Source organism: Eschrichtius robustus, chromosome 3 (assembly GCF_028021215.1).
Source record: "Eschrichtius robustus isolate mEscRob2 chromosome 3, mEscRob2.pri, whole genome shotgun sequence".
Classification (NCBI taxonomy): domain Eukaryota; kingdom Metazoa; phylum Chordata; class Mammalia; order Artiodactyla; family Eschrichtiidae; genus Eschrichtius; species Eschrichtius robustus.
In genome coordinates, this window is record NC_090826.1 from 639698 (window position 1) to 667685 (window position 27988).

The following is a 27988-nucleotide window of genomic DNA, read 5'->3' on the forward strand; positions in this document are numbered from 1 at the left end:
TCAGCCAGCCCCTGACTCATCCCAAGGGGTGGCGGCGGCCTCCCTTCCCTGCCCACCCCCCAGTGTCGCTGTATATACCAGGTTTAGCCAGTAAGTTCTGGCCTTGGGAATGTCCCCCAGCCTCCTGTGCACATGATAAAAATAGAAACATTCAGATTCAAAGACCCCTGGTGTTTGAAGAGCCGTAACCCTGGGGGGTCTGTGCCCAAAGCCACTTGCTGGATCTGGGAGGGAGACATGGGGAAGGGGCGATGCGGGAGCCCCCAAGATGCTGGCCCCACTTCACCACCTCCAAACCAGCCACTGAGCAGTGGGGCTGCTGGGGGCCTGCAGGGAACCCCAGAGAAGCCCAGCCTGGCAGTTGGAGCAGGAGGAGCCAGCAACGGGACTTCCCTGGTGGTCCAGCGGTTAAGACTCTGCAGTTCCACTGCAGGGGGCACGGGTTCAATCCCCGGTCAGGGAAGTAGGATCCCACAAGCCATGCGGCACAGCCAAAAAGTAAAATAAATAGATAATAGATAGAAGCCAGCAGGGCAGCGGGGGACCTACAGCCGCTGCCCCGCAGCCTGAGCCACCACGTCGTGGGCTGTGCTTGGCCCTGCTGCCTGTCCCCCCGTCACCTCCCCACACTCAGGCTACTCTCCTGGGCTCCGGGCTGCAGTCTCCTCTGCCCTCCACGCCAGGCTCACTCCTGCCCTGAGCCTCCGCCAGCCCTCGCTCACTCCAACATCCCTTCCTCGTCCTCGGGGAGGCCCGTCCAGGTCACCCACCAACCACTCCCCCTGGCCTCGCGCCTTCCCCGGCCTTCACCTGTGTACCTGGCTGGCCCAGGGTCTGTGCTGCCCCAGGAGTGAGACTGACCCGGGAAACAGGAGCCCCTTGCCTGCCGCCTGCTGGGCCCAACGGCTCGGAAGACGCCTCCCGGGAGGCAGAGCTGGCGCTGCTGGGCGCCCGGAAGCCATGGCTCGTGCTCAGCCAGCCCCGGGTCCTCTGGATGCGCCTGGGCGGCTGCCTCAGGATACGGAGTGCTGCTGCGTGTGGGTCCTCCTAGGACGTGTCCCCATCCCCTCAGACCTTCTCCGTCCACTCACCTGCCTGGGGGGGGCCCATATTTAGCTGTGGTCAAGGTTCTCAGGGGCCGGCTACAGGCTGTGCTGTGTCCCCCAGAAGACGTGTCAGGTCCCAGCCCCCAGGACCTGCAAGTGTGGCCTGATGGGGAAGTAGGGTCTTTGCAGGTGTAACTAAGGTGAGGACAGCAGGTGCAGCCCTACTGTAGTATGACTGTGTCCTCGTAGGAAGAGGAAGCAGAGACCCAGGGAGGAGAAGGCCCTGTGCCGACGGGCAGAGTCCGGAGCGACGCAGCTGCCAGCCCAGAAGTGCCCCGGCGGCTGGCTCCAGCAGAGGCCCAGAGGAGGCCGGCAGGGGTTCCACCCAGAGTCGCAGAGTCTGCTGAGCCCTGGATTTCAGCCACAGGCCCCAGACTGTGGGAGACGCCATTTCCCTGTGGACAAGCACAGCTCCGACGCCACCTGCCCAGTCCTCCCAACTCTGGGCGCTGGGCGGGTGCCTGCCGGGGCATCCCAGAGCCCTCAGCCACTGGCTGAGCCCAGCCTCCGCCACCTCCCAGGGCTCAGCACAGACCCTGCCATCTGGGGGCACAGGGCCCTCAGCGGCCGTGCCAGGATCCCCGCGGGCTGTGCCTCATCTGCCTGGCCCCACGTTCCCGCCATCCATCGGGCCCCCCGTGCCCCCGTGGACTGGGTCTCAGCCCCGTATCCGCAGGGTCTCACGGGGGCGGCCAGCCCTCTTCTCGGGCCCCCTGCCCCAGGCACCCTGTCCACATCGTGAGACCACTGACCCTTGCCATCCAGGGCCCCACGGAGCCCACAGCAGCTGCTGCAGACAGGCCTAAAGCAGGCCAGCTGCCCGGCCCCCAGCGGGGCCCCCCTCCAGAGCAACTTCAGAGAACCCCAAGGTCAAGGTCACATCCAGCTGTTCCTTGGTGCTTGCGCTCTGGTTCCAGGGGCTTGATGAAGGGTGTGGGCTGTTTTTCCTCCTTATAAACACGCTCTGGGCTGAGCCGACATCTCTCTGCCACCATGAGTCCAGGGAGGTGGTGAAAGGCCGCCCCGCCCACCTGCCCAGGCCCCCAGGCCTGGGTCGCCCCTGCGGTCACCGTCCCCACAGCCCTGGGAGCTGGAAGAAGACCTCTCACCCATCACCTGGCCTCTGTGGGCGCCCACCACGGCCAGCCTGGGCCCCCCTGGCCCCCCACCTCGGTTCTGCCCCCCCAGCTCCTCCCTCTCCCCCCACCCCCTCCCCCACTGGCCCCCAACCCCCTCCTCTGACCCCACCCCATCTGTGGATGGTGCTACTGGCTCCCCACCCCTCCCCAGCGCCCCCTCTTCAGACCTCACGGCCTCACACAGAGGCAGCACTGCCCACCACGGCCACACTGCGGCCAGGCGACCCCTCCGACGGTGCTGACCACTTCAGGGATCTCCCAGAGCAAACGGCAACCGGCCGCCCCACGCGTCCCCAGGGTCCCTCCTCGGCTGGGGGTCCCGGGAACCCATCCCACCCTTCCTCCCCAAGGACCCTGAGCCTCCCTTGCCGTGGGGCCCTGGATGGGTGATGAGAAGAGAGCAGGAGGGGAGTGGAAGACGGCCAGCCTCAGTCCTCTGCTCGGGCCACAGTGACCAGCAAGACCCTCAGTGTGACCTTGTGGATGTCCCGCAGCCCGTGGCTGCAGCACCGGCTCTGCCCGGGGCCCGGGTCTGGTGGGAGTCACAGCGGAGGCCAGTGGCCAACGGCCGAGTCCCCAGTGATACCCCTCCCGGCTCCTGGAGCCCCGGAACAGGACGCGAGGAATGAGTGACGTCAGGAAAGGTGAGCAGTTCCCGTGGCGCTGGGGCAGGGCCAGACCCCACTCTGGACGTCAGCCTCAGTTGGCCGGGTCAGAAGACCGGGCAGAGGTCCGCCCCCGGCCCAAGCACCGGCAGGCACCCCGGGTCCAGCCAACGCCACCCGACTGATGAGGTCTGCCCAGGAGACGGAAGCGGGGGCCTGGGGGGACCCAGGAGGTGGTAGGGTCACGGGTCTCTACAGAGGGGTCTCCACTGGAGCCTAGAGATGGCAGCTACCCGAGAGCACACCCCCCGCCCTGGGAAGGGGGCTCTGGTGGCCAGGTGGGCAGCTGGACCCTGGAGCTTAGGAGGCCTGGGCAGTGGGGACAGGGGTGTTAGCAGGGGGCAGTCTCTGACCTGGCCACTCGGCAGGACATCAGGGACCCTCCCACCACACGATGCCCTGGGCTCACAGCTGGTGCCCCATTGCCGCTGGCCCCGGGGTCATGCCTGCTGGCCGGCCTGCAGGGTCCACCGGGCAGGGCTCAGCTGGCCACGGCGCTGGGTGGCGCTCAGGGCTGGGGAGGAGCCAGGAGCCAGGGTGGCCGTGGGGACCAGACAGCGGTTGACTCTGTCCTCTAAACACCGAACCTCCACGGCCCTGCCGGCGGGACAGGCGCCCAGGGAGGGCCCTCGTCCAGCTCCCACTTCCCACTAACCCAGGGCCTGACCCGGCCCGGTGACCCGAGAAGAAGAAACCCCAGCCCCGGCCCCTCCCTCTGGTGGCGTCTGAGGGTCTCGGCAGCCCAGCCCACGAGGGGGCCCGGCACCCCCGGCTACAGCCGCCCGCCCGGTCCCGCGCAGAGTGCCGGGCAGATGGCCAGAGCCAGGCTCGAGCCCGGCCAGCAGCGCCGGGTCACCGTGTCCGGCCCTCTGACTGTGTTCCCAGACGGACCCCCGCCTGCGCCTCCGGCCCCAGAGGCGAGAGCGGGCAGCCTCCACAGTGAAGGCCAGGCCGATCCCGCTGCGGGGCCTGGTGCGGGCGGCAGGGCCGCGGGGCAGCAGCAGGGGCTGCTTCTGGAGACACTTCGCTTCAGAGGCGGAGCTCTGCCCGTGACGCCCCTTCCTGTTCAGTCCTGTTCTCACACGCCCGGGTCCCACCAGCCGCCCAGAGGGGCTGCGGGCACAGGTGGCCATCTCTCCTGGCCTGGCCACTGCCCCACTGCCCCAGGTGTGCGTGTGACGCCAGCTGTTGCAACACCAACGTCATCGCACCAGAGGAGCCCATGAGTCACGGCCCCACAGCAGGGCTGCACCCAAATCCTCCCGAATAAAGGCCCTTGGTCCCCACGCCCCAGCCCCCGCCAGGCCGGCCCGCGTGCACCACAAGACACGCCGGCGGACGCACCGAGGGGCAGGCGCGCTGATGGCGGCACGCACAGGCACAGGTGTGGGAGTTGCCAATACCCAGGCGGGCTCCCCAGCCTGTGTCCACCCAGCTCCAGGGCTGGGCCAGGGGAGGCCCCAGGCTGCTGGAGGCGTCAGCTCCTGGGTGAGCTCAGGCACCCTGGGCCGGAGACCCAGCACCTTGATGACCTGGGTCAGGGCCATGAGGTCATGCAGGGCTTGGAGTGGCCTGAACACGGAGCCCAGAGGGCACGCTGGCCGAGCCCAGTCAGGGAGCGAGGGCCCCCCGGGTGCAGCCAGGTCCCAGGTCAGAGCGCTGAGTGCAGGCTGGAGGCCTCGGATGAGATAAGGCTCCCTGCTGCCCGCAAGGAGCTTCTGCCCCAGGACAGGGGCCGGGAGCCCCTCTCCCCTCCCCCATCACCCAGAGTCCCCAGCCGTCCCGGTGAGTCCAGCTCCAGGCCCTGGGCAGTGGCCCTTCCCCACCCAGCGTCCATGGCTGTGCGGCCACCAGCCCAACTGTCCAGCACGATGGCCTCCCCAGCTGGACCAATGCCAGCGGGTCTCCCCAGTGCCAAGGACCCTGACCGTGGCTGTTCCTGAGCTCAGGGACCAGCCAGCCAGGGCCTCCAGCCACCGAGGCCTGGACACCTGCTCTGTATTCGCTCCCGAGGGTCCTGGTGATTCAGCTCTGCCGAGAAAGCCCAGGTAGGCCGCAGGGCGGAGAGAGAGGACACACAGAGACCCCCACACGCGTCACCCAGACACCAGGGACCACGGGGAGCTCCGCTTGGACCACAGGTCAGGGCGGAGCTCCCAGAGTCACCAGCGCAGCCACCACCGGGACATGCGGGGTCAGCACGGCGGGCCCAGGTACACGCAGACCCAGGGAGAGGCGCACAGCCACACCGAGGACACGTCCACCCAGGTCCCAGTGGGCCCCCTGCGCTCCCCACACCCACACACCCTCGGGCCGTTTTGGGTCCTTGGCCCAGGCCACAGGAGTCAGAAGGTCTGGGCTGGCTAAGGACGGGGCCCCGGTGGGGAGAGGCAGCCCAAGGGGCCCTTGGAGCAGATCCCTGCGCCCAGCCCAGGCCCAACCTGAGGGGACGAAGTCACACCCAAAGCTGGGCACTGGCCACAGACGGCCACAAAAGGCTGCAGAGGGCCGGCGTGTCCTGGCCGCACCCTGAGGACCTCACCCTCCCCGGAGCCCCAGCCCAGGCCAGGTGGGCAGCCTGTCCTGCTGGCCTCACCCCGACCCTGTCCCATCCGCAGCCCTCAGAGGGGACCAGGGGCCACCCCTGCCCCAGCCAGCTCCTGCGGGGCGGAGCGGGGGGGAGGGAGGGGAGCCGGCAGCTGCTCCCGGACCTGAGAGAACTTCGAACTGCCCTGAGCCAGAGACCCACATTCTTGTCTGCACGGAAACTGGACAGCAGGCCGAGGGTGCCCAACCTGGACACACGTGCCCCCGGCACCCCAGGGCCGCCTCAGCCTCAGCGCCAGGTGGGGCGGTCAGGAGCAGCCCGGCTGCGGCCGGGGACCAGGGCTTGGGAAGCCAGGGCTGGAGTGCTCCCAGGAGGAAGCGCCGTCCCTCCCGGGAGCCCCCAGCACAGCAAGTCCCCAGGCCCGGCTGCAGGCAGAAGGGTCAGCCACAGGTTCTGGGAAGGGAGCCTAGAGGGGCCAACGGGGTCAGCCCAGCACCTACAGCTGCTTCAGAGCAGGGCTCGGGGTCAGGGCTCAAGCTGAGGCCGCCCAGCGCTCTGCTGGCCACCCCAAAGCCCAGCTCCAGAACCAGAGTCCAGGACAGGGAAAAGAGCCCCGTCCCCAGGCCCCCAACCCGGAACCCCCAGTGAGCCTGAGGGGCAAGAGCTCCTACAACCCAACCCAGGAGCCCCTGCTCCGACTGGCTGGGTGTGACTGTAAGGGCCCAGGGCCCAGGGAGCTTAACAAACACCCCAGTTTGGATCCGGCTCCAGGAGATGACAGGGCTGAGAGAAAATGATGCCGCTGGGTCCAGGGCGGGGCCTTTGGGGGCTTCACCCCACACTGGCCCCTTGTCCGCACTGGGAGGACAGCCTGCGTCTTTGAGGGCCACCTCAGCTCATGCCCCTGGGCCCGCCGATAGCAGCCACTGCCGCCCACCCCAGCCCCCCACTTCTTTGCTTCTGCTCTCCCAGCGCCGGGGCCCAGCTGGAGACAGCACATTCCAAGGGAATTAGAGCTAAGTGGTTAATGACCTCCCATTAGGGGCAGAGACCGGGAGGACGAAGAGACAGACCGGGAGGCGGTGGAGTCGGGCGCCGGGCGCGGGCCCTCCGGCCCTGGCCACCTGCCCGCAGAAGCCCCGGGCGGCCGGCTTGTCCGTCCTCTCCGTCTCTCTTCTCCTCATCTCCTGTCTCCCGTCTGTCGCCCAGCAGGGCCTGGCCCCGACCTCTGTCATCACAGCCCCTCGGCAGGTCTGGGTGAGGAGGTGAGCCCTGCCCCCTCCCGGGCCGGGCGGGGTGGGGGGACCGGCCGGTGTTGAAGGACAGTCAGGAGAGCCCCGGGGGTGGGGGGGATCTGGTCCCACCACTCACAGCCTCAGTGAGCCCCGTACACGGGTGGGAACACAGAGTGGTGCCTGCAGCCAAGCTGGGCTCCATACAGCAGTCCCAGGAGGCCTGGGCTCCACGGCCCACACAGGACCTCGGTGATGGGGGGGGTGGGGGGCGGGGCGGCCTGCAGCCTCCCCCGACCTCCCAACAGAGACCCCAGCGCGCCACTCACGCCTCCCCCTTGCAGGCGGCGGGAACATCCCTCTCAGACCAGGCCGGCGGCGCCATGAAGCCGAGAACCGCCCCCAGACCCGGGGCCCCTGATGCCACCCAGGGGGACCAGGGAGAGAGGTGGGGACGGGTCAGTGGCCAAGCCCGCCGCTGCATGGACTGGCGCCCTGCCGGCACCAGAGCTTTCCTGCCTCATTACCCAGCGGGCTGCAGGGAGGGTCTGGGGGAGCGGGTGATAACCCGCCCCACTCCCCACGCCAACCCGAGCTGGCAGATGGACGCCCGAGCCCCTGCCCTTCCCTGCTCAGCCTTGGAGACGGCTCTCCGGGCCCCCCTGCGGCGGAGCTGATCCCCCACCCCCAAGCCCCAGTCATGGGCGGAGGGGCCAGGTGCGGCCGCCCACCCAGGGCCCAGGTGCCAACCAGCGATGGTATCTTAGCAGCTCTGCAGAGACCCGGACGTCCACGACCGACCAATTTACATTCTTCCGTCTGAGTTTGAGTGGTGCGGGCAGGGGCCGAATCCACAGGACCCACAGGCAGGGCCTCAGCCCCCTGTCCAGGCCGCTCTGACCCTGTCGCCGGGGGGTGGGGGTGGGCAGCCGCCAAGGAGAAGGTGGCGAGAAGTAAGGTCCCTGGGGGAATGAGGACGCCCGGGCCGCGGGGACACCGTCCGCGTCTGGAGGGTATGAGGCTGGTGGCCAGCACACCTGTCTGCTCCCCACCACGCACTGTGCCACTCACCAGCCTCGAGGCCTCCCAGGCCCTGTGAGTGCCCACGGGCTGCTGCCCTCTGAGGCTGGACCGGCCCTGGGCGGGCCAAGTGGCGGCCTGAACAGACACCTGTCCTTGTCCTCAAGGTAGAGGTGGCCCCCGGCAGGCACAGGGGCCGTGGGGGACACGCCCCGGCTGCCAGGGTGCTCGGCCGGAAGCTCCACCTCCAGGGCCAAGCCCGCGCCTGCACCCATGGGTGTCCTGAGGCCGTTCCACGGCTGCTTCTGGCCCCGCCCTCCCCCACCCCTGCCCCTACAACGCCGCAGCGACCAGGCGACAGGAAGGGCTGGGGGCTCTTTATTGCTGTGACCCCAGGTTCACCAGAGGGCAGCGGGGTGAGGGTGGCGGCATCTCCCCCGCGGCCCGTCGGCCCCTCACGTGCCCAGGAGCAGGCCGGAGAAGCTGGAGCCGCTCTGGACGGTGAGGGCCGCGCCGGAGCCGTTGTCCACGAAGACGGAGGTGTACTGTCCCGCCTGCAGACACCCACCGTGGACGTCACCACCCACAGGGCCCGGCTGCCGGCCAGGCGGCACCAGCCCACGCAGTGCCCGGGCCGAAGCCTGGAGGCCCAGGACTGCCCCCCGCCCCCCGCTGCCCCACCGGCCCCCGGCCTCACCTGCAGCTGCAGCAGCCCCTGCACGTGCACCGTGAAGACCCTGCCGCCGCTCTCCAGGCTGGAGATGGCCTCCAGGGACCTGGACGCGGGGCCGCAGGGGTGAGGGCACAGTGGCCGTGGGGTGGGCCCCTGGGCGCCCCCCCGCCGCCGGTGCCCAGAGACTCGCGTGCTCCCGCCCCGGTGCTCACCGCGGTCCTCTGTGTTCAAGGCAGCCCCCTTGTGTGGGCAAGATGGCCCCTGTGCCCCTCAGGACGCCCCCACGACCCCCAGGAGGGCGCACTCACGTGTGGCGATGGCACAGGGACTCGATGCAGACCAGCACACGCACTGTGTCCCGGGCCCTCAGCCGGGCCCTGCCCTGCAGCTCCCTGGGGTCTGCGGAGACAGGCCAGGTCTGCAGCGCCTTCAGGGAGGACGGAGCAGGGGGGGCAGGGGCTGGGGGGCTTCGGGGCACACTGCGGGTTGGGGAGGGTGGGCGTGAGGACCCATCCAGCCCCCAGGGGAGTCAGGGTGGGAGCAGGAGGTGCCTCTGCAATGGGACCCGGGCCTGGGGCCTGTAACGTCGGGGGCCACCCGGAAGGCCAGCCCCCACCCCCCCCAACATGCACCCTGGCCTGGCCCCGCTCACCCACGTGCAGGCTGGCGAAGAATTGGAAGATGGCGGTCACCGGGGCCGTGAACCGACCGGAGGGCAGGCTCAGGCCAGACCCCCGTAGGAAGGCGCCCTGGGCGGCGGGCTGAAGGGACAGCAGGGGGACGCAGGCTACAGGCTCTGGACCCTCACCTCCCACACCCAGCCTGGGGGAGGCGCCTGAGACCAACAGCCCCCAACCCAAAGAGGCCCCAGGTGGGCAGGACAGAGGGGTGACCCGTGCGTCTGCACCCACCCAGGCCTCTGGGCACAGATCGGGGCCCCAAGAACCTCCACAGGGGAGGGTGTGCCTGTCCCTGGCCACCTCGGACCCCTCCCCGAGCCTCGGCGGGGCGTGTGCGGGTCCAGGGTCGCCCGGCGGTAGCTGTGGGCCTGCTCGCCTGTGGGGCCCGCCCAGCGTGCTGCCCCCCAGCTGGCGTGCTGGGGCCTGAGCGCCCGCAGTGGATGCCCCCAGGCCGCCCCCCACGCCCGCTCACGGCCTGGAAGCCCTGCAGCTCCACCAGCGTCCTCTTCTCCACCAGCACCGGGCCCTTCAGCCGACAGTGGAAGGCCTCGGACACCAGCCACCTCTCCGTCTCCTCGGGCAGCAGGGGGCCCAGCAGCGCCGAGGACCGACGCTTGGTAGCCTCTGCGGGGACGGGGTGGAGGGGCGGCTCGGCTCAGCTTGGGGTACCCCCAGGGTGACCTCCTGAGCCTCGCGAGAAGAGTGGGCGGAGGGGGGCCTACCCTTCAGCATCCCCTGAAACTCCCGAAGCACAGCTTCCTGGGTGACTTCCGCACCGGGGGGTCCTGGGGGGCCGGGGGGCCCGGGAGGCCCTGGGGGGCCAGAGAGGCCTCGCTGGGGGGAAGCAGGAGAAAATGAGGATCGTGGTGGGACCCACAGCCATCCCCATCCTGCGCTTAGACCCCGGGGCTCACCGACTTCTTGTCCTGGCCTCGGCACCGTTTCTTTGAGGCCCCGTCATTGGGGCGCCGGACAAAGTTCAGCCATGTCATGTGGGCATCTGTGATTTCAGGCCCTGAGGCCTCAGGCAGCTGAAGGGTCAGAGGACAGGGCTAGAGTGCTGACCACCGGCCCCGCTGGGCCCTGCCCCACTGCCCCCGGGGGAGAACAGGGAACTGTGGGGCCCTGGGCAGACACAAGGAAGATGGCAACGGGGCACCGCAGGCCACCCCCGGGACTCAGGCCAGGGCCCGACGTCCAGGAGCCTCGGGTCTGCTGCTGTGTTGCCGCAACCGTGGCCCCCTCCTGCTGCTCCCAAGCAGATGGGCACACCCGTGTGCACACGGGGCCGGGCCCCACGTGTCCTGACAGGGGCCCAGCCCCGGCTCAGGCAGGCAGTGGTGGGCAGGAGTGAGTTCTCCAGAGCCCTGTGAGGCTGGGGGCAGTGGGCAAGGTCCCGCTCTGTGCTGGGCATCGGGTGTGCCAGCTGGCAGCCCAGGATCGGACCCTGCAAGCCCCCCTCCTACGCCCAGTTTCTGCAGCAGGGCCGCGGGAGAGGCAGGGGCACGCCCAGCCCCAAGGTCAGAGAACGAGACAGCGTGCCAGGGGAGGGGCGTGTGCCGGGGGCTTGGTCCCTCTCTGCGTCCGGGTCTGTGTGCCAGCCTCACACAGAGGTCCCTGAAGTGGCCAGGAGCGCAGCAGACTCTGGTCTGGCAGGAGAGAGCCACTGCCACGAGGCCAGTGGAGCCCTGGCTACTCCCGGCGAGCCGTCCAGGCAGGCAAGAAGAGGGGTCCTGGCCAAGGTCCAGGCCAGCGGTCAGCCCCCAGCGCCAAACACGACGAAGGCCCAGGCTCCCAGGGCAGGCCTTTACCCTGGGGAGCTGGGAGGGGCCCGCCAGGGAAGGGAGAGGAGCCAGGAACTTCCGAACGTTCCAGGTCCTCACTTCTGCTATCCGCCTGTTCCTCTGGCCGCCACAGACCCAAGCCATGTTGGAGGACCCGGCGGGGGGGGGGGGGGGGGCCGGTGGGGGAGGAGCCCAGCCCCAGCAGGAAGAGCAGGGCTCCTGACGCCTGGGGAGGGCCGTCTTGTGGCAGGGGTGGCATGGCCAGGGACACCCCCTTATCTGCCCCCAGACTGCCCTGCCTTGGCTCTGGAGGGGCAGGCCGGGCAGGGCAGGAACTGTCCCCAAGGACCCCTCCCCCAGGAGCCTGGCTCAAGAGCTTGCGTGCCTGCCCCAGAGCCTGCTGGCAGCCCACTCCCCTGGCAGCAGGGCCCGAGGAGGACTCACTCTCCTCAGCCTACCCAGCTGGAAAACAGCGCCTCCGGCTCCAATGGGGCCGCGTGGGCCGAGAGCAGCCGGGATGGCCGCCACGGAGACGCCCTCGGGAGGCGGGAGGCCGGGATCAAAGGCTCGAGGGCTGGCAGGGGGCCTGGCCCAGCAACTGCCGCTTCACTCCAGCGGCCACCAGGCCTGCGCTGCTGGGGTCAGCTGTAAGATCCCCTCGGGGAGCCCCAGCCCAAGAGGGTGGAACCCTAGGGCTGAGGCAGGTACAAGAAACTCCTCTCAGAGGGCCGGGGGCAGGCTGGGCCGGGGGCCTCCCAGGCCTGGCGCACGTCCCATGCCAGAGGCCGTAGGGGGTGCTGGCTGCCCAGCAGCGGGTCAGGCAAGGGCTAGCCTTGGCCTCACCGGCGGCGGGAGTTGGGGCACCCGGGTTGCAGCAGGGGCTCTTAACTGGCTGCCCGAAGCACCTCCCCAATTTGCAGTCACACCGAATGGCAGCAGGTTGCTCAGGGCATGATGGTCCCTGGGGCTTCAAAGGGTTCAATGTAGCCCACCGGGAAGCCCCTCCACGCCCCCACCCCTCCCCAGGCCCAGAGAGGGTCCTCGAGGCCGGCCCGATCCACACTGCTGTGGCTCCTGCCCAAAGCCCCACCCCACCCAGACGGGGAGGGGAGGCCTGGAGAGTCCAGCGGGCAGAGCCTGCAGGTGGGAGGATGGCGCCCACGTGCGCCCAGACCCTGCATACCTTGGGGAAGCCCAGTAGCCCCTCGCTGCTGGACGTGGTGGCGTTCGGGGCTGCGGGGTGCTGGCTGGGCTTCCGTGGCCTCTTGGGCTCCCGCCGGGCCCTCACGCCCCCGAGGAGCGTGAGCTGCGGCCAGAGGAGGGCTGCGGCGGCCGCCCAGACCCAGCGCATGTTGGCTGCCGGGTCCGGAGCCGGCAGCGGCTCAGTGATGTGAGCCCAGGCGCCCGAAGGCACTCAGAGCCCAGGCGCGGGGGCACAGCCCCGAGGGCTGCCCGGCCACCACTGGTGCATGTCTGCGCAGGATGAGCCGGGCTAACAAGTGAAGCGGGAGGACGCGCCCCTGTCCCCGCAGGTTCCCTCGTGAGCAGAGTGCCCTTGCCGCCGGCGCTGCCGCCAAATAAACCTTCCCCTCCTCCCCAGAGCTAGCGGACTCCAAGGGGGAGGGCTCACGGGCGCCCGGGGCGTGGATGGGGGCGGAACCCACACTGCTACTGCCCGAGGGGCGAGGCTGGGCCTCCACCCCAGCCCCTTCAGGGTGGGGCCCCGAAGCTGCGGGCGGGATGCACTCCATCACAGCCCCTCAGCCGCTTCCTATGACCCCTCTCCTCACCACCTCTCCCGGACCCTGATCCCTCTGGCCCCGCTCCCGGGAAGGGCAGGGTCTGGAAGCAGGACAGCCGACCCACCGGGCTCCCAGCCTATCCCAGCCTAGGTGACCTGGGGTGAGCGGGGCCAGCAGGGGAGACTGGTTGACCTCGGAGGAAAGGTGTGGCACATGGCTGCCCCAGAGCCCTTCTGCCCCCTCCTCTTCTTGGGGCACAGGGCCCACCCTTACTGAGGGGCTGCCCTCACCCAGCCAGGCCCCTTGGGCTCTGCAGTCCCCAGGCCTGTCCCCCCAGTGGCTGTGCGCAGCCAGATGAGCCAGCCGAGGAGAGCAAGTGACAGCGGGCAGGTCCCCAGGGGGAGCTGGGGCCCTTCCTCACCTCTGGGCTGCAGGCAGCAAGGCGGCTGTAGCCAGGTGGCACCCACAGGCTCCGGTGGGGGCCCGGGTGGAGGCTCGATGCCTAAGGCAGGACCCCCATGGCCAGCCACCCCTCCGCTGGTGCAGCCCAGGGCTACGGGCCGTCAGAGCTGTGGCTGGCCCTCAAGGACCTGCTGCCTGCAGCCCAGCCTTGAGGAAGGTGGCACGGCTCACTACCCTGGGGGGGCAGCACAGGAGACACTCCAGACCCTCCCCCACTGGCAGACGTCCAGCAGGAACAACGGGGAAGGAGACCCCGGCCCCAGGCCACATCTACAGTTGGCAGCTACAGGCAGAGCTGCCCCAGAGACAAGCTGGGTGGGACGACGTGAGGAGCGTCTGCCCGAGGACACCCAGCCCCTCCCTCCTGGCTCAGGTGGAGGTGGTCACCTCCCAGGACAGCAGCGGCCGGCCCCGGTGACTCCTGAACTCAATGTGGGGGATCGAGTGTCCGGCTGGTAAGCCCGGGTCTCGAGGAGGTCATGCTGCAGAAGCCCCCTCTGCGCCATCCCCGCTGGGACCCTCCACGTGACCTGCGGCCAAGAGCCGGCCAAGGGGCTGCCAGACGGACCCCTCCTCTCCCAGGCTGGGCACCTGTGTCCTGCTGGCCTGGGCCATGTGGACACGGCAGCCGCGCCAGGCTCCGGCACCAGCCCGTGGGTCCTGTGGGTCCCAGCTCCCCCAGTGACGCTGGACCAAAGGGAGCCTGCTCGAGGCATCCACGCCTCCCAGCCACAGCCACCTACTGCCCGCGGGGAGGCTCAGGTCAGCTGCCCGCGACCCGACCATGGACACAGCGCCTCCACAGGGGAGGACGGGACCTCGGAGCCCCGGCACAGCCCTCAGCAGGCCGCCTGCCCACCGCCCGGGGGGAGCCGCACCAGCCCCTCAGACCGAGACCTGCGAGCTGCGTCTGCCAGGTGACACCCCAAACCCGGGCCTGGGAGAACCTTCTGAGGGAGAGACACAGGCCCGACAGGACAAGGTCATCTTTTATTTGGGGGTCACATCAGACAGCAAGCCGCCACGGGCGCCAGTGGGAGCCTCTGTACAGCACAGATCTGCTCCCACCACTGACTGGTTTTTAAAAGTTGAGATTTCACACACAGAAAAGAAAAAACACGTGTCAAGTAATTTCTAATTCCCAAACGTTCCGCCTCCGAAGAACCTCAGGAAACGCGGCGCGTCTGGAACGGGCACCAACCTCCACAGACGCACCCTCGGGCCGGCAGTGGACGGAGGGAGGTCTGGCAAAGCCGCACCCATCGGGGCCCGGGCCCAGCAGCACAGCACCACCCCGCCACCGGGGTCCACCGTGGGTCACGGGACACCCAGCTGCCCACAGGCTACCCAGTACTGGGCAGAGAGGGACCTGTGGTATACAGACCCCAAGAGCACAAAATTTAGGAACAAAGACAAAATGAAAGACTCTTTTTCACAAGAGTGGGTTGAATACACACAAGCGGTAAATCAAAGAGCAATTTTAAATAAGTTGATCAAAGAACAAAGAACGTCAAAGATGCACCAACACCGGGCTGCACGCGGCTTCCCTGCCGGCCTCTGGAGTGAGGTCACAGGGTGTCGTGCGGTGGCGCCCGGACACGGCGCCTTCCAAACACCGTGCAGGGACGTCATTAGCAGAGACGAGAACAGGGAAACGTCGGCGATTCAGGAGGCGCAGGCCCCAGGTCTGAGACGGCGCCCACCGGCGCTGCCCCTGAACCCGGGTGTCCTTCCCAGGCGGCCAGCCTCTAAGAACCGGCCACGGATCCGCTGTGAAAGGGAACGCGTGAGCCTGTCTCCAGGGCAAACCAAAGAGCTGGACCACGTGTGTGGGAAGCCCCACGTGCGCAGAGCCCGCCCGGCGGGTGGGACCCCGGCGCCCGCTGGGAGGTCTCCTCCTTCCATTAGCGCAGCCAGTGGGAGCCCGCAGGAAGCCATGGGGGTGAGAAAGCCGGCAGCGCGACCGCGCAGGACGCACAGCTCAGCCCCGGTGACAGCCTGTGGTCAGAAAGGAAGCAGATTCTCAACTTCAGCAAAACAGAGCACACGTGCTTTTTCCCAGGAGGAACCTGCTTCGTTCTAAGTGAACACAAATGCCGAAGCCCAATCCCCTGACCCACCCATGGCCGTCCCCGGCCAGCGGGCCCCGGGCCACCCTGCCGGGCCCCCGGCACTGCCTGCCGACTCAGAGCTCCACACTAAGAACGCACGCAGAGTGTTGGATAGGCATCGAGTTTTATATTTTTAAGTGACCAAATCTAATAAAATGAAAAACAGGTTACTAAAATAGGTCCAAAAGACAATACAGGAGATAAGCTATAAAACCAAAGCGTGAGGCCCTCTCGTGGACATGCAGCCTCACAGCCCCCGACGGACGCCAGGGCAGAATGGGGGCTGGGAGTCTCGCGTCTCCTCCAAATCCAACTACACACTTTGGTTTTTGTTTTCTTTTTGAAGGTTTTTAAAAAGCTAACCCCAGGAGTCAGGCAGGCCCGCCCGGTGCTCGGCGGCACGTCCAGCCAGCCCACGTCGAGCTCGGGCCCAGCGTCCCTCGTTTCCGACCACCTCTGCTGGTCGTGGCGGCGGCTCACTCCTGTGCTATGCTTCTCAGCACGTACTTGACCGTGTAGGCGAAGGCCGCAAACCCAACTATAACAAACAAGTTCGCCAGGGCACCGCCCAGGAGTCCGTGGTGCCGGTTGGCCTGCTGGAGCCCCGCAAGGTGCGGCCCAGCCCCCGGCGCGTGCCCGTTGAGGAGCGGAAGCCCGTGCTGGCCGTGGTGCGTCTCCCCGTCTGGAACCACGTCTGGTAAGGGGAGAGCCTGGGGTCTGCTACTGAGTTCGTCTTGTGCTCTCTGTTTCTGCTTAATTTCCTAAGACAAAAACAGCAAGAAACAAGGGTTGGTTGAAACAAGCCAGCTCCTTCAGGGCCAGGGAGGGGACCGCGGTCTACCACAGAGACCCTGCAGGGTCGGCGGGCAATGGCTGCACACGTTTCGTCCTGACAACTGCCCTCGGAGGCAGTGCCACCGCTAATCCTGTTTAACAGACGTGGAGGCCACGTGACTTGCCCAAACCGCCAAGCCTACGCCTCACGAGCTAGGACTGAGCCGGGTCTGAGCTACCCTGAGCCACCAGGGCCCCGACCTCCGTGCGGCTCAGCCTCCGGTTCACGGCCAGGTTCTCTGCTCCGGCACCACGACCAGCAAGCATCCCTGCCCCTCACCCCCGGCCCGCCCAGGACCTCGCCAGGCCCAGCGGCCTTCCCCTGACCTCTCCCCGTCTCCGACCCACCATCCAGCCCCCAGGCCCCGGAGGAGAGGGTCAGGTCTTTGCACCTAAACACGTCGCCCCCACTCCCGGTCTGCAACACAGGGACACACAGGAGCACACGTTCTCTGTGGAAAGTATCGAATCCAAGTGTCCCTGACGTGGGGAAAGCAAAACTAATGGCCAACTTTCACTTTCTTACCTCCACGACTTCCGGAAACAATTCACAAAACACTTTGTCTTTTAAATTAAACACTAAGCTTTGTGCAGCCAGTTGTCTTTTCTAGGAAGAAAAAAGGAGAAATATCAGCCCGAAGGCTAATTTCAATTCTTCCACATTCTAACAAGAGACGGACTGACAGGCGAGGGCTGCGGTCTTCACGCTGTGGAAAGGACTCCACAAGCGTGCTCCTCGTGACAAGCTGACGTGCGGTCTCCGAAGGCTGTTACCTTCCTGCGGCATCCGCTGATGATGCCAGACCTGACCCCTGCTTGACACGGGAGAGACATGAAAGCCCGGTAACAAGGAGTCGCCGTCCCGACTGCGTGCAGCAGCTGTGGAGACCGACCGCACTGCCCCCCTCCCGCCCCCCGCTCACTGTGAAGTCCGACGTCTCAATGCTGCCCAGGGTGGGGCCCTTCTCCACCATGAAGCTCAGCAGCCCCGTCAGGATGGTGGAGACGGACCAGGCCGGGTTCCACGTGTCTGGGTGGAAATCCGTGATGGAGAGACACAGCCTGAAGAAAGGGACCCAGTCAACGGGGTGCACACCCCTCAGCACCCCAGTCCCACTTCAGAAGCACCCGGACGCCTTACCTCGTGTTGCACTTAAATCTTCCATTGGGAGTTATCATATAAATACTAGGAGGTTTAAAAGGAAATTCTCTGGGAAAAATTAGTTTTCCATGATAATAGCCACCTGTATCAGAACAGAGAAGGAGCCTTGTCATCGTTCAGAGCGCGACAGGCCCGCACCCTCACCGCCCTCGGGGTCCCGGCCCGGCACGCCCCCACCCCGCTAGGTCTCCCCACCCCCTACCCACCAGCCGACCATCCCTGGAACTCACACACCTCACTGGGGCTCACGCCCACCAACCTGGGGGGGCCCTTAACCCCCATGCCGACTACACGCCCCTCCTCCACCCTCGCGCGCCCCCTCCCCGAGAGCAGAGCATCAGGACAGAGCCTGCACAGGCTGCTCGCTGGCCCACGTCCACCCCGCGAGTGGCAGCTCTTCCGGTCCCCTCACTCCTGCACCACCTGCCTCTCCTCCCCCAGACCACACCCAGCAGCAGGCGAACGCGCCGTCATTTCCCCCCCTTAAGAACAAGTAAACAACGAAACTCTGCCCCCCCCCCCCCGCTCCCCTCCAAGCCCTGCCAGATGCTCCCTCTCCTTTATGTAAAACTCCTGGCCTTGAAGTCACGACATGCCCGCGGGGCCACGTGACCCCATCTCAGGCCTCACTACCATTCCTCAAGGCCCCACCCGAGCCCGGCTCCTTCCGGTGTCCCCACCCCACCCCCGTCACTGTCACTCCTGCTCCGTCACTGTCACTCCTGCTCCGGAACGCGCCGCGCCCCGGCCACACCATCCCGTCCACACGACACCGCGAGTCTCAGAACCAGGCACGGTGACTCCCCCGGTTTTATGATTTTAAAAAACTATTTTAGCTATTCTAGGTCCTTCGCCTTCCCGTGTAAGTTTTAGAACCAGTTTTTGAATAAGCCTGTACTCACCTACAAAAACCTCTGTCAGGGTTTTAATGGGACGCTGTAAAACCTCTAGACACAGATCAACACTCGTGGACTACCGGGAAGCCCGCCTGAACTGCGAAACTAGTGTCGCAGTTTCGGCACCGGCAGAGCCCAGCGCAAGGACCGGGTCAGCGGGCAACCGACACGGAGCCAGACTGACGTGGACACGGGAGGGAAGGGTCAGAACATCCAGAAGTCAGAGGAGCAAATGAGGAGGGAGCCAGAGTCCACACAGGCCCAGACCCTGAGGCCTGAGAGCCAGCTGCCAGATGCGGCAATTCTGAGGGTCCCTCCGAGACCCTGATGGGAACAGGGTCGGCAGAGGATGGCACTGCAGCCAGCAGAGCCCTGAGCTGAGGAGGGGACAGGCACCAGGAGAGGACACAACAGCAGGTGCTGAGGGGAAAAGGGGAGCAGGGCAGTGGGGGGGGCGGGGCGCAGCGGAGGAGGGGGAGGGCAGCAGAAAAAGCTTTGGTCTCCGAAGGAAACCTTGACAAGGAGGATGACGATTTTCCCAGCCTGACGACCGGGAACAGCAGGGACACAGAGGAGAACAGATGGGGCAAATGAAAGCAAGAGTGACAGGGTTGGGTCTGGAAAAGGAGAGCCTTTCATCCAGGTCAGAGGGGCTGGGTGGACGGGGGTCTCCTGCAGCCCCAGCCACCACACCGCTCGCTCGGGGCTGCCCTCTCCTCTCCCTGCCACCTCTACCCTGCCCAGGTGTCAGCCTCACTTACGCCACCAACAGTGCTGGCTGGTCCTGGGGGCGGTGTGTGTGTGGGGCTCTCGTCACACAATTAGTAAGCAAGTGTTCACTACTGTATGGAAAACACTAAAACCACAAAGAATAAGAAAACTTTAAAACCAGGCATAATCCTACTTGCGAGAGAACACTGCTCATTCTCGGTACCTATCCAAGTTCGCTAAAAACGTATTGTGCGTCTCTTAAGTGTTTTAACACGAGCTGTGCAAGCTGTTCTGCAGCCTGTCTTCCGCCCTTTCTCCTGGAACCCCACACAAGGCCATCGCCGAGCCGTTACCCTGTGGTCATGACACGCCCACCCTATAGATACGCTTCTGCACACTGTTTCCCTAGGGCAGGTCATCCCCCAACAGGGATTCCTGGGCCACAAGAGTCCCACGAGGCTAGTGACTTGTCTGCCCAACTACCCACAACACTCCTGGGCATCCAGAGCACCCACGCTTCCTCCCCAGCAGCACGGGTCCTCCAGTGGAATCGAACGCACAAGCCCACAGTAGGAAGACACAAGTGCGCTGCTCCGGCCACCCAAAATCAGGAGCCAGGGACTAGAGTGCCCACCTGGCCACGGCTCTGCCCCAGGCTCCACCACCCAGAGGCTGGCGCCAGGCTCCCCTCGGGCCCCTGGAGACTCACTGACAGGCAGCTCCGAGGTCTGTCTGCAAACACCAGAGGATGCTGGGTGGCATCGCCTGACCACGGCAGGCCCTGCGGCCCCTACACCTCAGGGCCCTACCCGCACAGGGGGCCGCCCCTCAGCTCACAGGACTCAGCACAGAGTGAGCGCTCAGGAAATGCCCTTTCTTTCCTTCAACAATACACATGTTGGTCTTACTTTTTCCCCGTCTGTTCTCCCAGCTCTGATCCCATTGACGTCAGAGGCTGGGTAAATTCGATACTCACAGCAGCCCCTGAAGACGGAGGCGCATGGGCAAAACCAAACTGAGCAAACCCCTCTAGGACTTGCAGGAAACCAGAAGGGGCTCCACATGCGTGCGGTCTACCTCACGCACATCCAAACCAGAAACAGTGTTATTTACAAATAGAAAGTGTTTCTCAGGCAATGGCAGTTCTGAACACAGACACTTGTTCCTCTAACTCGGGGCAAAGACTTACCTTCGTAGGGAGTCATCTCAGGGCCTCGGACCACATAGTGCCTGAGGGAGGGAAGAAAATGAGTTGGCTTTGGGGACGGCAAATTCTCCAAAATCTGAGTCACTCCAAGGCCGGGGTTTTTAGCACCCACCCGAAACTAGACGTTCATAGACGTTCAGTAGGTGAACTGAAGGGTGAACCCGACCAGCTCCCCAGCTCCCCAGTTTCTCCAGCTGCTGGCGTGTTAGCCGCTCTGTAACGGGATCAGAGAGGCTGCGTCTCCCAAGTTTTCCACAGAGTACTTTTGTATCCACAACACAATATGCAAAAAGCTAATCCTCTCTAACCGTTAGCGTCAACTGACGATTTAAAAATTAACTTCAGGGCTTCCCTGGTGGCGCAGTGGTTGAGAGTCTGCCTGCCAATGCAGGGGACACGGGTTCGAGCCCCGGTCTGGGAGGATCCCACATGCCGCGGAGCAGCTAGGCCCGTGAGCCACAACTACTGAGCCTGCGCGTCTGGAGCCTGTGCTCCGCAGCAAGAGGGGCCACGATAGTGAGAGGCCCGCGCACCGCGATGAAGAGTGGCCCCTGCTTGCCGCAACTAGAGAAAGCCCTCGCACAGGAACGAAGACCCAACGCAGCCAAAAATACATAAATTAAAAAAAAAAAAAAAATTAACTTCACAATTTATTCTTGAGACGCACCTGAAATCTGGTATTTTTCAGCATGCCCAAATATCACGCAGTAGCTAACCCGGGAACAGCTGGAGACACGCAGAGGCTGGGTCCCCGGCCCTGACGTCCTGGAAGAACCAGACTCGACCTCAGAGCAGCTGCCCTCGAGCAGGAGGGACAGGGACAGCCCGTGATTGTCCCCAAAGTCCTCACACGCAGGGAGCCTCAGACCGGGAGCACCAGCCCCATGGCCTCTGCTCTCCAAGCAGATACACGAGGCCTCATCTCTACGTCAAGAAGCGTTTGAGCTTATGAATTTTTTTTTTTTTTTTTGGCCGCACCTCTCGGCTAGTGGGATCTTAGTTCCCCGATGAAGGACTGAACCCGGGCCCTCGGCAGTGAGAGCGCAGAGTCCTAACCACTGGACTGCCAGGGAAGTCCCTGAGCTAATGAATCTTCAAAAAAGACAGAAAAGCACAAAGAAGAAAGTAGACCTAACCAAAAATACCACACCAGACACACTGTGCACAGGTCAGTAACCACCCCTTCAGGCACTGCTTCCCACCAGGACACTGAGACAACCCCCACCCCCTGCTGCCTGATAACGTCTAACTCAAAAAATACTGTCATCCTATGTCAGCAGACCAAGAACACACCGAGGAACGCAGCCTTAATTTGTTACTGCTCCCAATTCCTGTGCCCAATCTGAGGACACCGGGAAGGGCCTGGGGCAGCAGAGCAAGGAAGGCTTGGAGGACAGGCCTCTTCCAAAAAAGCGCGCTCTTCTCCCAGCTGAAGCGACAGACACGCTCAGCTGAGCAGAGGGGCCCACGCAGCAGGCCTGACGCTGCCGTCCTCAGCCAGCGTCTGGGAACTGGACTCCAAGGGGTTCTCATCACCCCAAAGCATCTCAACTACTTGTGCAAAAAACGTGGTTAATGCTGAAGGGAAGCCTGCTGTCCTGCTGGGAGTCTGGAATACCGGTGGGCACCAGGCAGAGGTGCCCGTGCCCCACACCACTGAAATCCCTGGTGCTCAGTCCCGAAAGGGCTTCCCTGGCGGCTGCACCTCACACGGCTTGTCACAGCTGGCCGCAGCGGAGGGGAAGCTTGCGTCTGGTCTCCAGTGGACTCTGCCCTGCGCCTCTTCCTCTGCAGCGGGTCCTCCTAGCGAATGATGGAGCGTAGGACCCGACGCACATGCAGCACGGGCCCACACAATGAGGATGTTCCCCTCGACTGCCATGGAACCCATCTGTCCCCCTGCCAACTACGTCCTGGGGGCCACGCTTGGTTTTTGTCGCCTGGGGGCAGGGAGAGCTCTGCTGTGACACTGATGCCCCCCCCACGTGCCAAGGCCAGCCTCCCCCTGGGACCCTCCACCCCACCTGCCAGCGCTGGCCCTTCTCTGCAAGCCACGGGAGGAACGTAGACCCAGGATCCTCGAACACCTGTCCAACTTGGAAAATACTTTTTAACTCAGATCTCTTTTCTCTGGATTTCAAAAAAATTTCTAAGTATTTGTTAAGAACAAAACATAACAAGGAGAAAACGCTCCTTAATGTTTCAGCCCTACACTTTGTCTCTCACAAACTCACCAGCAAACCCGGTAGGGGCACTACAACACGGCGAGAGTCACTATGAAACGCATGTTCACAAGACACACAGGGTTGGAGCATCAGGACCCGTCCCCCCGGCACCAACTCGCCAAAGACAGGGCAGCTCACAGCACCAAGAAGCCAAGAGCAGAGAAGCAGAGTCTAAACGTGTAGCTTCTCCAACAGCCGTGAGGCCTGCAGGCCCCAAAGCCTCCCCCAGCAACGACCTCCTCTCTGGCCCCGGCGGGCAGGGGTCAAGGACAGCCCCCCACATCCCCGTCTGCTGCCCACCGTGGAGACAACCGGACAGCGTCTACAGGCCTCACAGTCAACTCACACCCGCCAAGGGCGCAGGAGGCCCTTCCCTGCGCCGAGGTGGCCCATCCGGCCCACGCAGCCCAGCCAGAGAAGCCGGGGGACAGGTGGTGTGGGCCAAGGAGGACGCAGAGCCTTACCACTCAAGGATGTTGGAAGGGAGGGGCTCGGCACAGATGTAAGGCACGGGGTCCTTCTTAATCCGGAGGTAGTCCTGCTTCAGGCGCTGGGTCGCTGTCGTGGGTGCTCTCTTAGCGCTGTTGCTGCTCATCTGTGGAAGACAAGGGTCCACGCTGACGAGGACAGAGGTGTCCCCTGCCGCCCTCCCTACAGGCGGCCTCCGCCACCCAGAGTCGAGGCCCACGGGCCGCGCTGACTTGCCCACGCCCTCAGACACCCGCGGGCCTTGCGGAGTCCCCTTTCCTGTCTGCCCCGCTAGGATCTTTGCTGACACGACGTCATCAGACGGAAAGGTTAAGAAAAACCCTGCAGCCCCGCTCCTGCTTTCAAAGAAGCTCCACGGGGAGAAACAGCTCTATCTGCAAGGGTCGTGGGAGGGGGCCCTGACCGCCTGCCCCGTGGGCATCTCCCCGGCGCCATGCTGGGTGGTGCCACTCCCCCGCCACGGCCCACCGAAGCCCGTTGTTAAACGTTTTGCAGCACACCTACCACGGGTCACAGGTGGGTGGGAGGAACAGAGGAGCAGAGGAAGAGCCTCTTCCTGGGACTGGAGAGAGAGATGGGGACCCCAGAGAGACTCGGGAAGCGGCAGCCGGACGGGCAGAGATAAGGAAGCGTGCTGCGTCCAGGACACAGCACTGGGGCACCGCGGCAGGTGAACAGAGGCCGATGAGGCCAACCAGGGATGCGAGGCCAGGCCGTCAAGCGGTGCCCACAAAGACTTTAGGCCCAAACCTTAAGGCAAATCAGATCTTCTGCTAGAAAGGTCACGCTGGTGGCCCAGCAGAGGATGGATGGGACAGAATGGGACAGACAGGATGGCACAGGACAGCACTGAGGGCTGGGGACGGGGAGGGAGGGAGCAGCCGTCATTCAAGGCAAGAGACCTGGCCTGCTCAGGGGACCCTGGGACACCTCAGCTCTGCTCCAGAGGCGGGAGGGCGGGATGAGGATGCGGAAGACAGGGCTCCCCGCTCTCACGGGCACCAGAACGGCTCCAGCTCAATCCACTTAACGTACTAGAATTTCTCACAACGTGAGGTGGAAAGGCAAAAAGGTTCTACCGCTAAAAATAAAGCGTGAAAGCCACTGGTGTAAAACACGGTGGAGACAGAGGACACACCAGGGTGTGCAGCTCAGGATGGAAAGGAGTGTCCAGGCTAGAGGGGAGGCCAACTGGACGGGGCAGTGAGGGAGGAGTCACTTTGCCCGTGTTCCCAACCTGTCCCGCCGCAGCACCAGACGACAGTGGCCAGGGTCTCCACCTGGAGCCACTCCCCGCACAGGTCCGGCCCCTCCTCACCTCAGCCAGGGGCCTCTGCACGCTTCTTCCCTCCCATCAGTCTCTGCCCACATCGCCTCATCAGAGGCCACGGATTCCTGCCCGGTGGGATCCTCCGCAGAGCTCCCTCTCCACCAGACGACCAGGGCTCGCTGTCTCACTCTGCACCCCCGGGGCACCGGCAGTGGTCCCACCGCACACATCACAGCGCAGCCCTGCTTCCTGCTCTGGGGCCCCTAACCCTCGGATCCCCATTCGCCCCCACTCTCCCCAGCCCCACCACACCCCCCGACGCAGGGCCCGCTGCGCTCTGCCCGTCAGAGACCGCGAGACTTCCGCCCAGCCTGCCGGCGCGCAGTCTCCCTCCATTTCAGTCCATCCCGTTCGCTGAAGTCGGGTGACCCTTCTCCCCGCACAGCTCTGATCGCAACCCTTCAGGACGCACCCAGAACTGAGCAAATAAACGTCAACACCTCCAGCACCTGCCAAGTCCTCTCAGGAGCAGCCCCAGACCGCCCGCTAGTCCCCGACCCCCAGGGCCCCTGACACGGCCTGAGCCGACCCCTTCCTCATCCCAACCACACGGCCACTTCCCGCTCCAGCCTCTACCGGCAGACGACTCGCCGAGGCCCTGGTCAAGTGCCTCCACGCCACCCAGCTCCGCTCCGCACAGGTGACCGCCAGGCCCCATCACACACCGCTGGCCGGTGTGCCCCCTGCAGGTGGCTAGACCAGCTTGGGGGGAGCGCTCCCCCCGCAGCCCCGCCCCAAAAGCCGGAGAAGCCAAGGGGACCAGGGCGATGTGTAGTGACAAACACAGCGACAGTCCAAAAGCAGGGCCACCGCCCAGGACTCGTTTCCTTTAACTGCTCGCCGCAAAGTTAACTCTGCCGACGCAAAGCAGCTCCCCGGGTAATTCAGACACAGCCGTGCGGGCCTCAGTCAAGCGGCCAGCTGGGTGCTTCACGGAGGATCGTGCACGGCCACAGAAAATAAACAAAACAGATCCTGCCGGGCTGGGCGCAAATACACTTTTCTCTCGCTTTTGCTTCCAAAGCCGACTTGCAATCCAGCTACCGGGTCCCTCAAAGGAAAGGGCTCCCTCTGCGCAGCGCCCTCAGGCCCCTCTGGGTGACGTGAGCTGGCCTCTCCCAACCTGCCCGTGCGCTCAGACCAGGCGCCTCCACAGACCACGAAGCGCTCCTTGAGGTCCCTTCGGGCCAAGTCCCCACGGAGAGAGCACGTAAGGCGTGTTACACTGAAGGAAACAGGGCGCAGACGTCCAAAAACAGAACAGAACAAGAAACGGCCCGAGCACAAAACTGCAGGGCAGAGAAGCTGAAGACGCGCAGCCTGAGCCAACGTCTCGGGCACGGGTCCCTCCGGGACCGCGGGGAGACAGACGCGCCGCCCGCCCCTTTCTCCCGCTCGGCGGCCGAGTGCTCCGGTGACGGTGCGGCACGAGACCTTGGCCTGACCCGCCACAGAGCACGTGACACACCCGTGTCCGGGACTCGCATGGAAGTCTCTCCCTTCACCAGCAGGATTGCTTCACAGGCTGGACGGAGGCCCGGGGCTGATGGGGGCCGCCCCGCCGCCACTCCCGCACCTGCCAGAGATCGGCGCGGCCAAAGTGTGCAGATGACTGAGCGCCAGTTCCAGGTGCCGAGATCCAACGGTGCCTGCAGACATGCGGGACCTTTCAATCAAGCGAGACCCTTAAGTTCCTCTCCGCGGAAACGAGCCTACACCGAGGGCCCCTCACCTCCAAAGAACAGAGCCCCGACCACCGCCCTCACTAGCTTCGCTCGCCGCCCCCTCCACCGGCTGGGGCCTGACCTCTCTGTTTCATGCCTGGGCCCGCGTGCGGTCGGGAATGCATGGGAACTAAACACAAACCAACTAAGTCGTGCTAACTGGAAAAGGGGCGAGACGCTTACACCTGGCCGGGCGGGAGAGCGGGCGTGCACAGGTGAGGAGCCGGTCCAGGGCCCACTCCGGCCGCCCGGCGTGGAGCTTCCCACTCTGACAGCCCGGATTTTCTCTCAGTTACCACCCCAAAGGCGTCAACCAGGCACGCTCACTGCTGGGGGGACGTAAGAGGCGGTCTGGGGTCCTAACTGCTCGGGGATGAAGCGACGGCGGGCTGGACGGCAGTCACCCCATCCCAACACGGATTCCCAGGACAGTTTACGAACCAAGCTCTACGCCGGCCCGTCCTGACGGCGGCCGCAAGTGTGCCACTAACGGGAGGCCTTTCCGTGGGACGCCAACCGTGTAACCACCCGAATCCCCAAGCTGGCCGGAGGGAGGACGAGCCGCCCCGAAGCCCCGGGCGCCCCGCCGTAACCGAAATCGGGTTCCGCGCACGGAAGCTCCAGGCCGGGCCCCACGAGCGCGGACGGGGCGGGGATGGGCCGTGCGGAGGCCCCGCGCCCCCCGCCCGCCGCTCGGGCCGGCTCCGGCAGGGCGGACGCGCGGCCGAGGCCCCGGCACAGGCCCGCGGCGCGTGCTCACCTCTCCCCGTCGTCGCACGTGCGCCGCCGCCGCGCTCAGGCTCGCCGTGCTCGAGGCCAGAGCAGGGAGCGGGAGAGTGGGGCCCGCGCCGCAGAGTTGCACCGCGCCAGGACCAAACCCACCCCGACTGCCGCCGCTGCCGCCGCTACCGCCGCCGCCTCTGCTTCCAAGATGGCCGCTCGAAGGGGCGGGGCCATCCCCGCTTCCGGTTCCGGGGCGCGGTTAGTTTTGGGTGGGGGGGGGGGGGCGACCGCTCTAGGCGGCCGGGCGGATGTCGCCTGCGTCTCGCTGCCGCCACCCGCCCCAGGAAGCGGAAACAGTCGGCGCATGGGCAGTGGCTTGCAGCCCCGCGGGGCGGGGCTCGAGCCGTTCTGCGCGTCTGGTCAGCCAGCGAGGGCTCTCTGGTTGATCCTTCGGCCGCAATCCTGTCCGGCTGGCGGCCCCGGGGAGAGTCAGCGGCCACAGCGGACCGGGGCCCCCCACCCAGCACGTTCCCCTCCTCACGACCCTCGGCCTTACGCGGGAAGACAGGTCCTGTTAGAGGGTGACCCCCGCGGTGCCGGCGTGAGCCCCGCCCGACTTCTCTGGGACGCCGACCCTCCCACCGGCCCCCTTTCAAAGCATCGGCCCAGTGCGGACTGGAGGGCCCAGTTCTTGTGCCCATTTAACAGGAGAGCGCGGGAGGCACTCTGCGTCCCCGGGCCTCAGTGACCGAACCACCCGGGGCCCTGAGAATCGAGTCCTGGGTGTCCTTGTGTGGCCGCGGTGTCGCGTGGGACCCGGAGCCCCTCCAGAACCTGTGCCAGGTGGGGTCCGCCGTGGGAAGCCTACCCAGCCCCTGCCCAGGGGGAGAGCTGTCCTCATAAAAAGCGTTGCAGTGTTTCCCGACCGAATTTTCTACCCAGCCCATGAATAGGGTCATTACGCACCGTGGATGCCGCACTGAGGCTGGCTTTCCGCTCCCACGGTCCCCTCCCTGGCCCTGGGGGAGGGGGAGGCAGAGCAGGGCGGTGGGGCGGCCAGGGAAGGCCCCGGGGAGCAGAGGGTACTGCCGCTGGGACAGCATCGAGACAGCCCTGACCACGGGGCCTGGAGGTGTCGTCTGCACCTCACATCTGCCTTGGGGAACACTGGGGGGCACGTGAGGATGGCACACAGGTGGGTTTCTGGAAAAGGGAGGGCTGGGCAGCTGGGCAGGCCGACACACTACCCTTCCTGGTGAGTGGGGCTGGGGGTGCCCACACAGGCTGTGCCAGTGCCGGCTCGGCTCTGAGGTTGGCGGTGGTCATCAGCCAGGACCCATCCAGAGGGGCCGTCGCTGGGCAGAGCACAGGGCTCCGTGCGGCAGAGCTGCGGTTCAAACCCCGAGTTCTCACCCCTGACCACGACCCTGACTGCGTCTCGGAATAGACCACCGGGCAACGGGGTAACTGACCACGTGGCGATTGACGGTGGGCTCCAAGCACTGACGGGTCTAGCCATGGCCAC

The 27988-nt window shown here is 65.5% G+C and overlaps 2 protein-coding genes across 5 annotated transcripts; both read right to left on the minus strand.

The window, feature by feature from the left end:
- Nucleotides 1-8072: 8072 nt before the first annotated feature.
- C1QTNF12 (C1q and TNF related 12) lies at nucleotides 8073-12425 on the minus strand. The gene is made up of 8 exons (XM_068537677.1): nucleotides 12031-12425; nucleotides 9978-10094; nucleotides 9786-9897; nucleotides 9536-9687; nucleotides 9036-9144; nucleotides 8692-8782; nucleotides 8408-8486; nucleotides 8073-8264 (listed from the first exon to the last, which is right to left on the minus strand). Exons 1-8 carry the CDS (start codon nucleotides 12196-12198, stop codon nucleotides 8166-8168), a joined length of 927 nt encoding a protein of 308 aa, XP_068393778.1. The 5' UTR covers nucleotides 12199-12425; the 3' UTR covers nucleotides 8073-8165.
- Nucleotides 12426-14022: 1597 nt separating this feature from the next.
- On the minus strand, nucleotides 14023-27958 carry UBE2J2 (ubiquitin conjugating enzyme E2 J2). Of its 4 annotated transcripts, none has more exons than XM_068538640.1 (7): nucleotides 27936-27958; nucleotides 22662-22792; nucleotides 19955-19995; nucleotides 17138-17240; nucleotides 16920-17058; nucleotides 16523-16603; nucleotides 14023-15923 (listed from the first exon to the last, which is right to left on the minus strand). In XM_068538640.1, exons 2-7 carry the CDS (start codon nucleotides 22790-22792, stop codon nucleotides 15639-15641), a joined length of 780 nt encoding a protein of 259 aa, XP_068394741.1. In that variant the 5' UTR covers nucleotides 27936-27958; the 3' UTR covers nucleotides 14023-15638. The 4 variants fall into 4 exon arrangements, with proteins under 4 accessions (XP_068394741.1, XP_068394738.1, XP_068394739.1 ...); XM_068538637.1 differs by lacking the exon at nucleotides 27936-27958 and adding an exon at nucleotides 26501-26672; XM_068538638.1 differs by lacking the exon at nucleotides 27936-27958 and adding an exon at nucleotides 26623-26665.
- Nucleotides 27959-27988: the final 30 nt, after the last annotated feature.

Bases quoted from the DNA above. Each gene is read 5' to 3' on its own strand.
- C1QTNF12 (XM_068537677.1), bottom strand. From the start codon at position 12,198: ATGCGCTGGGTCTGGGCGGCCGCCGCAGCCCTCCTCTGGCCGCAGCTC. The intron at 9,898-9,977 runs GTGAGCCCCGGG...GCTTCCCCCCAG, and splicing joins GAGGCCAGGACAAGAAGTCG to CGAGGCCTCTCTGGCCCCCC. The intron at 8,487-8,691 runs GTGAGTGCGCCC...CCCCGCGTCCAG, and splicing joins TCCCTGTGCCATCGCCACAC to GTCCCTGGAGGCCATCTCCA.
- UBE2J2 (XM_068538640.1), bottom strand. From the start codon at position 22,792: ATGAGCAGCAACAGCGCTAAGAGAGCACCCACGACAGCGACCCAGCGC. The intron at 19,996-22,661 runs GTAAGGCTCTGC...TCCCTCCCTCAG, and splicing joins CCTTCCAACATCCTTGAGTG to GCACTATGTGGTCCGAGGCC. The intron at 16,604-16,919 runs GTGAGCGGGGGG...TTTTCTTCCTAG, and splicing joins TTGAGACGTCGGACTTCACA to AAAAGACAACTGGCTGCACA.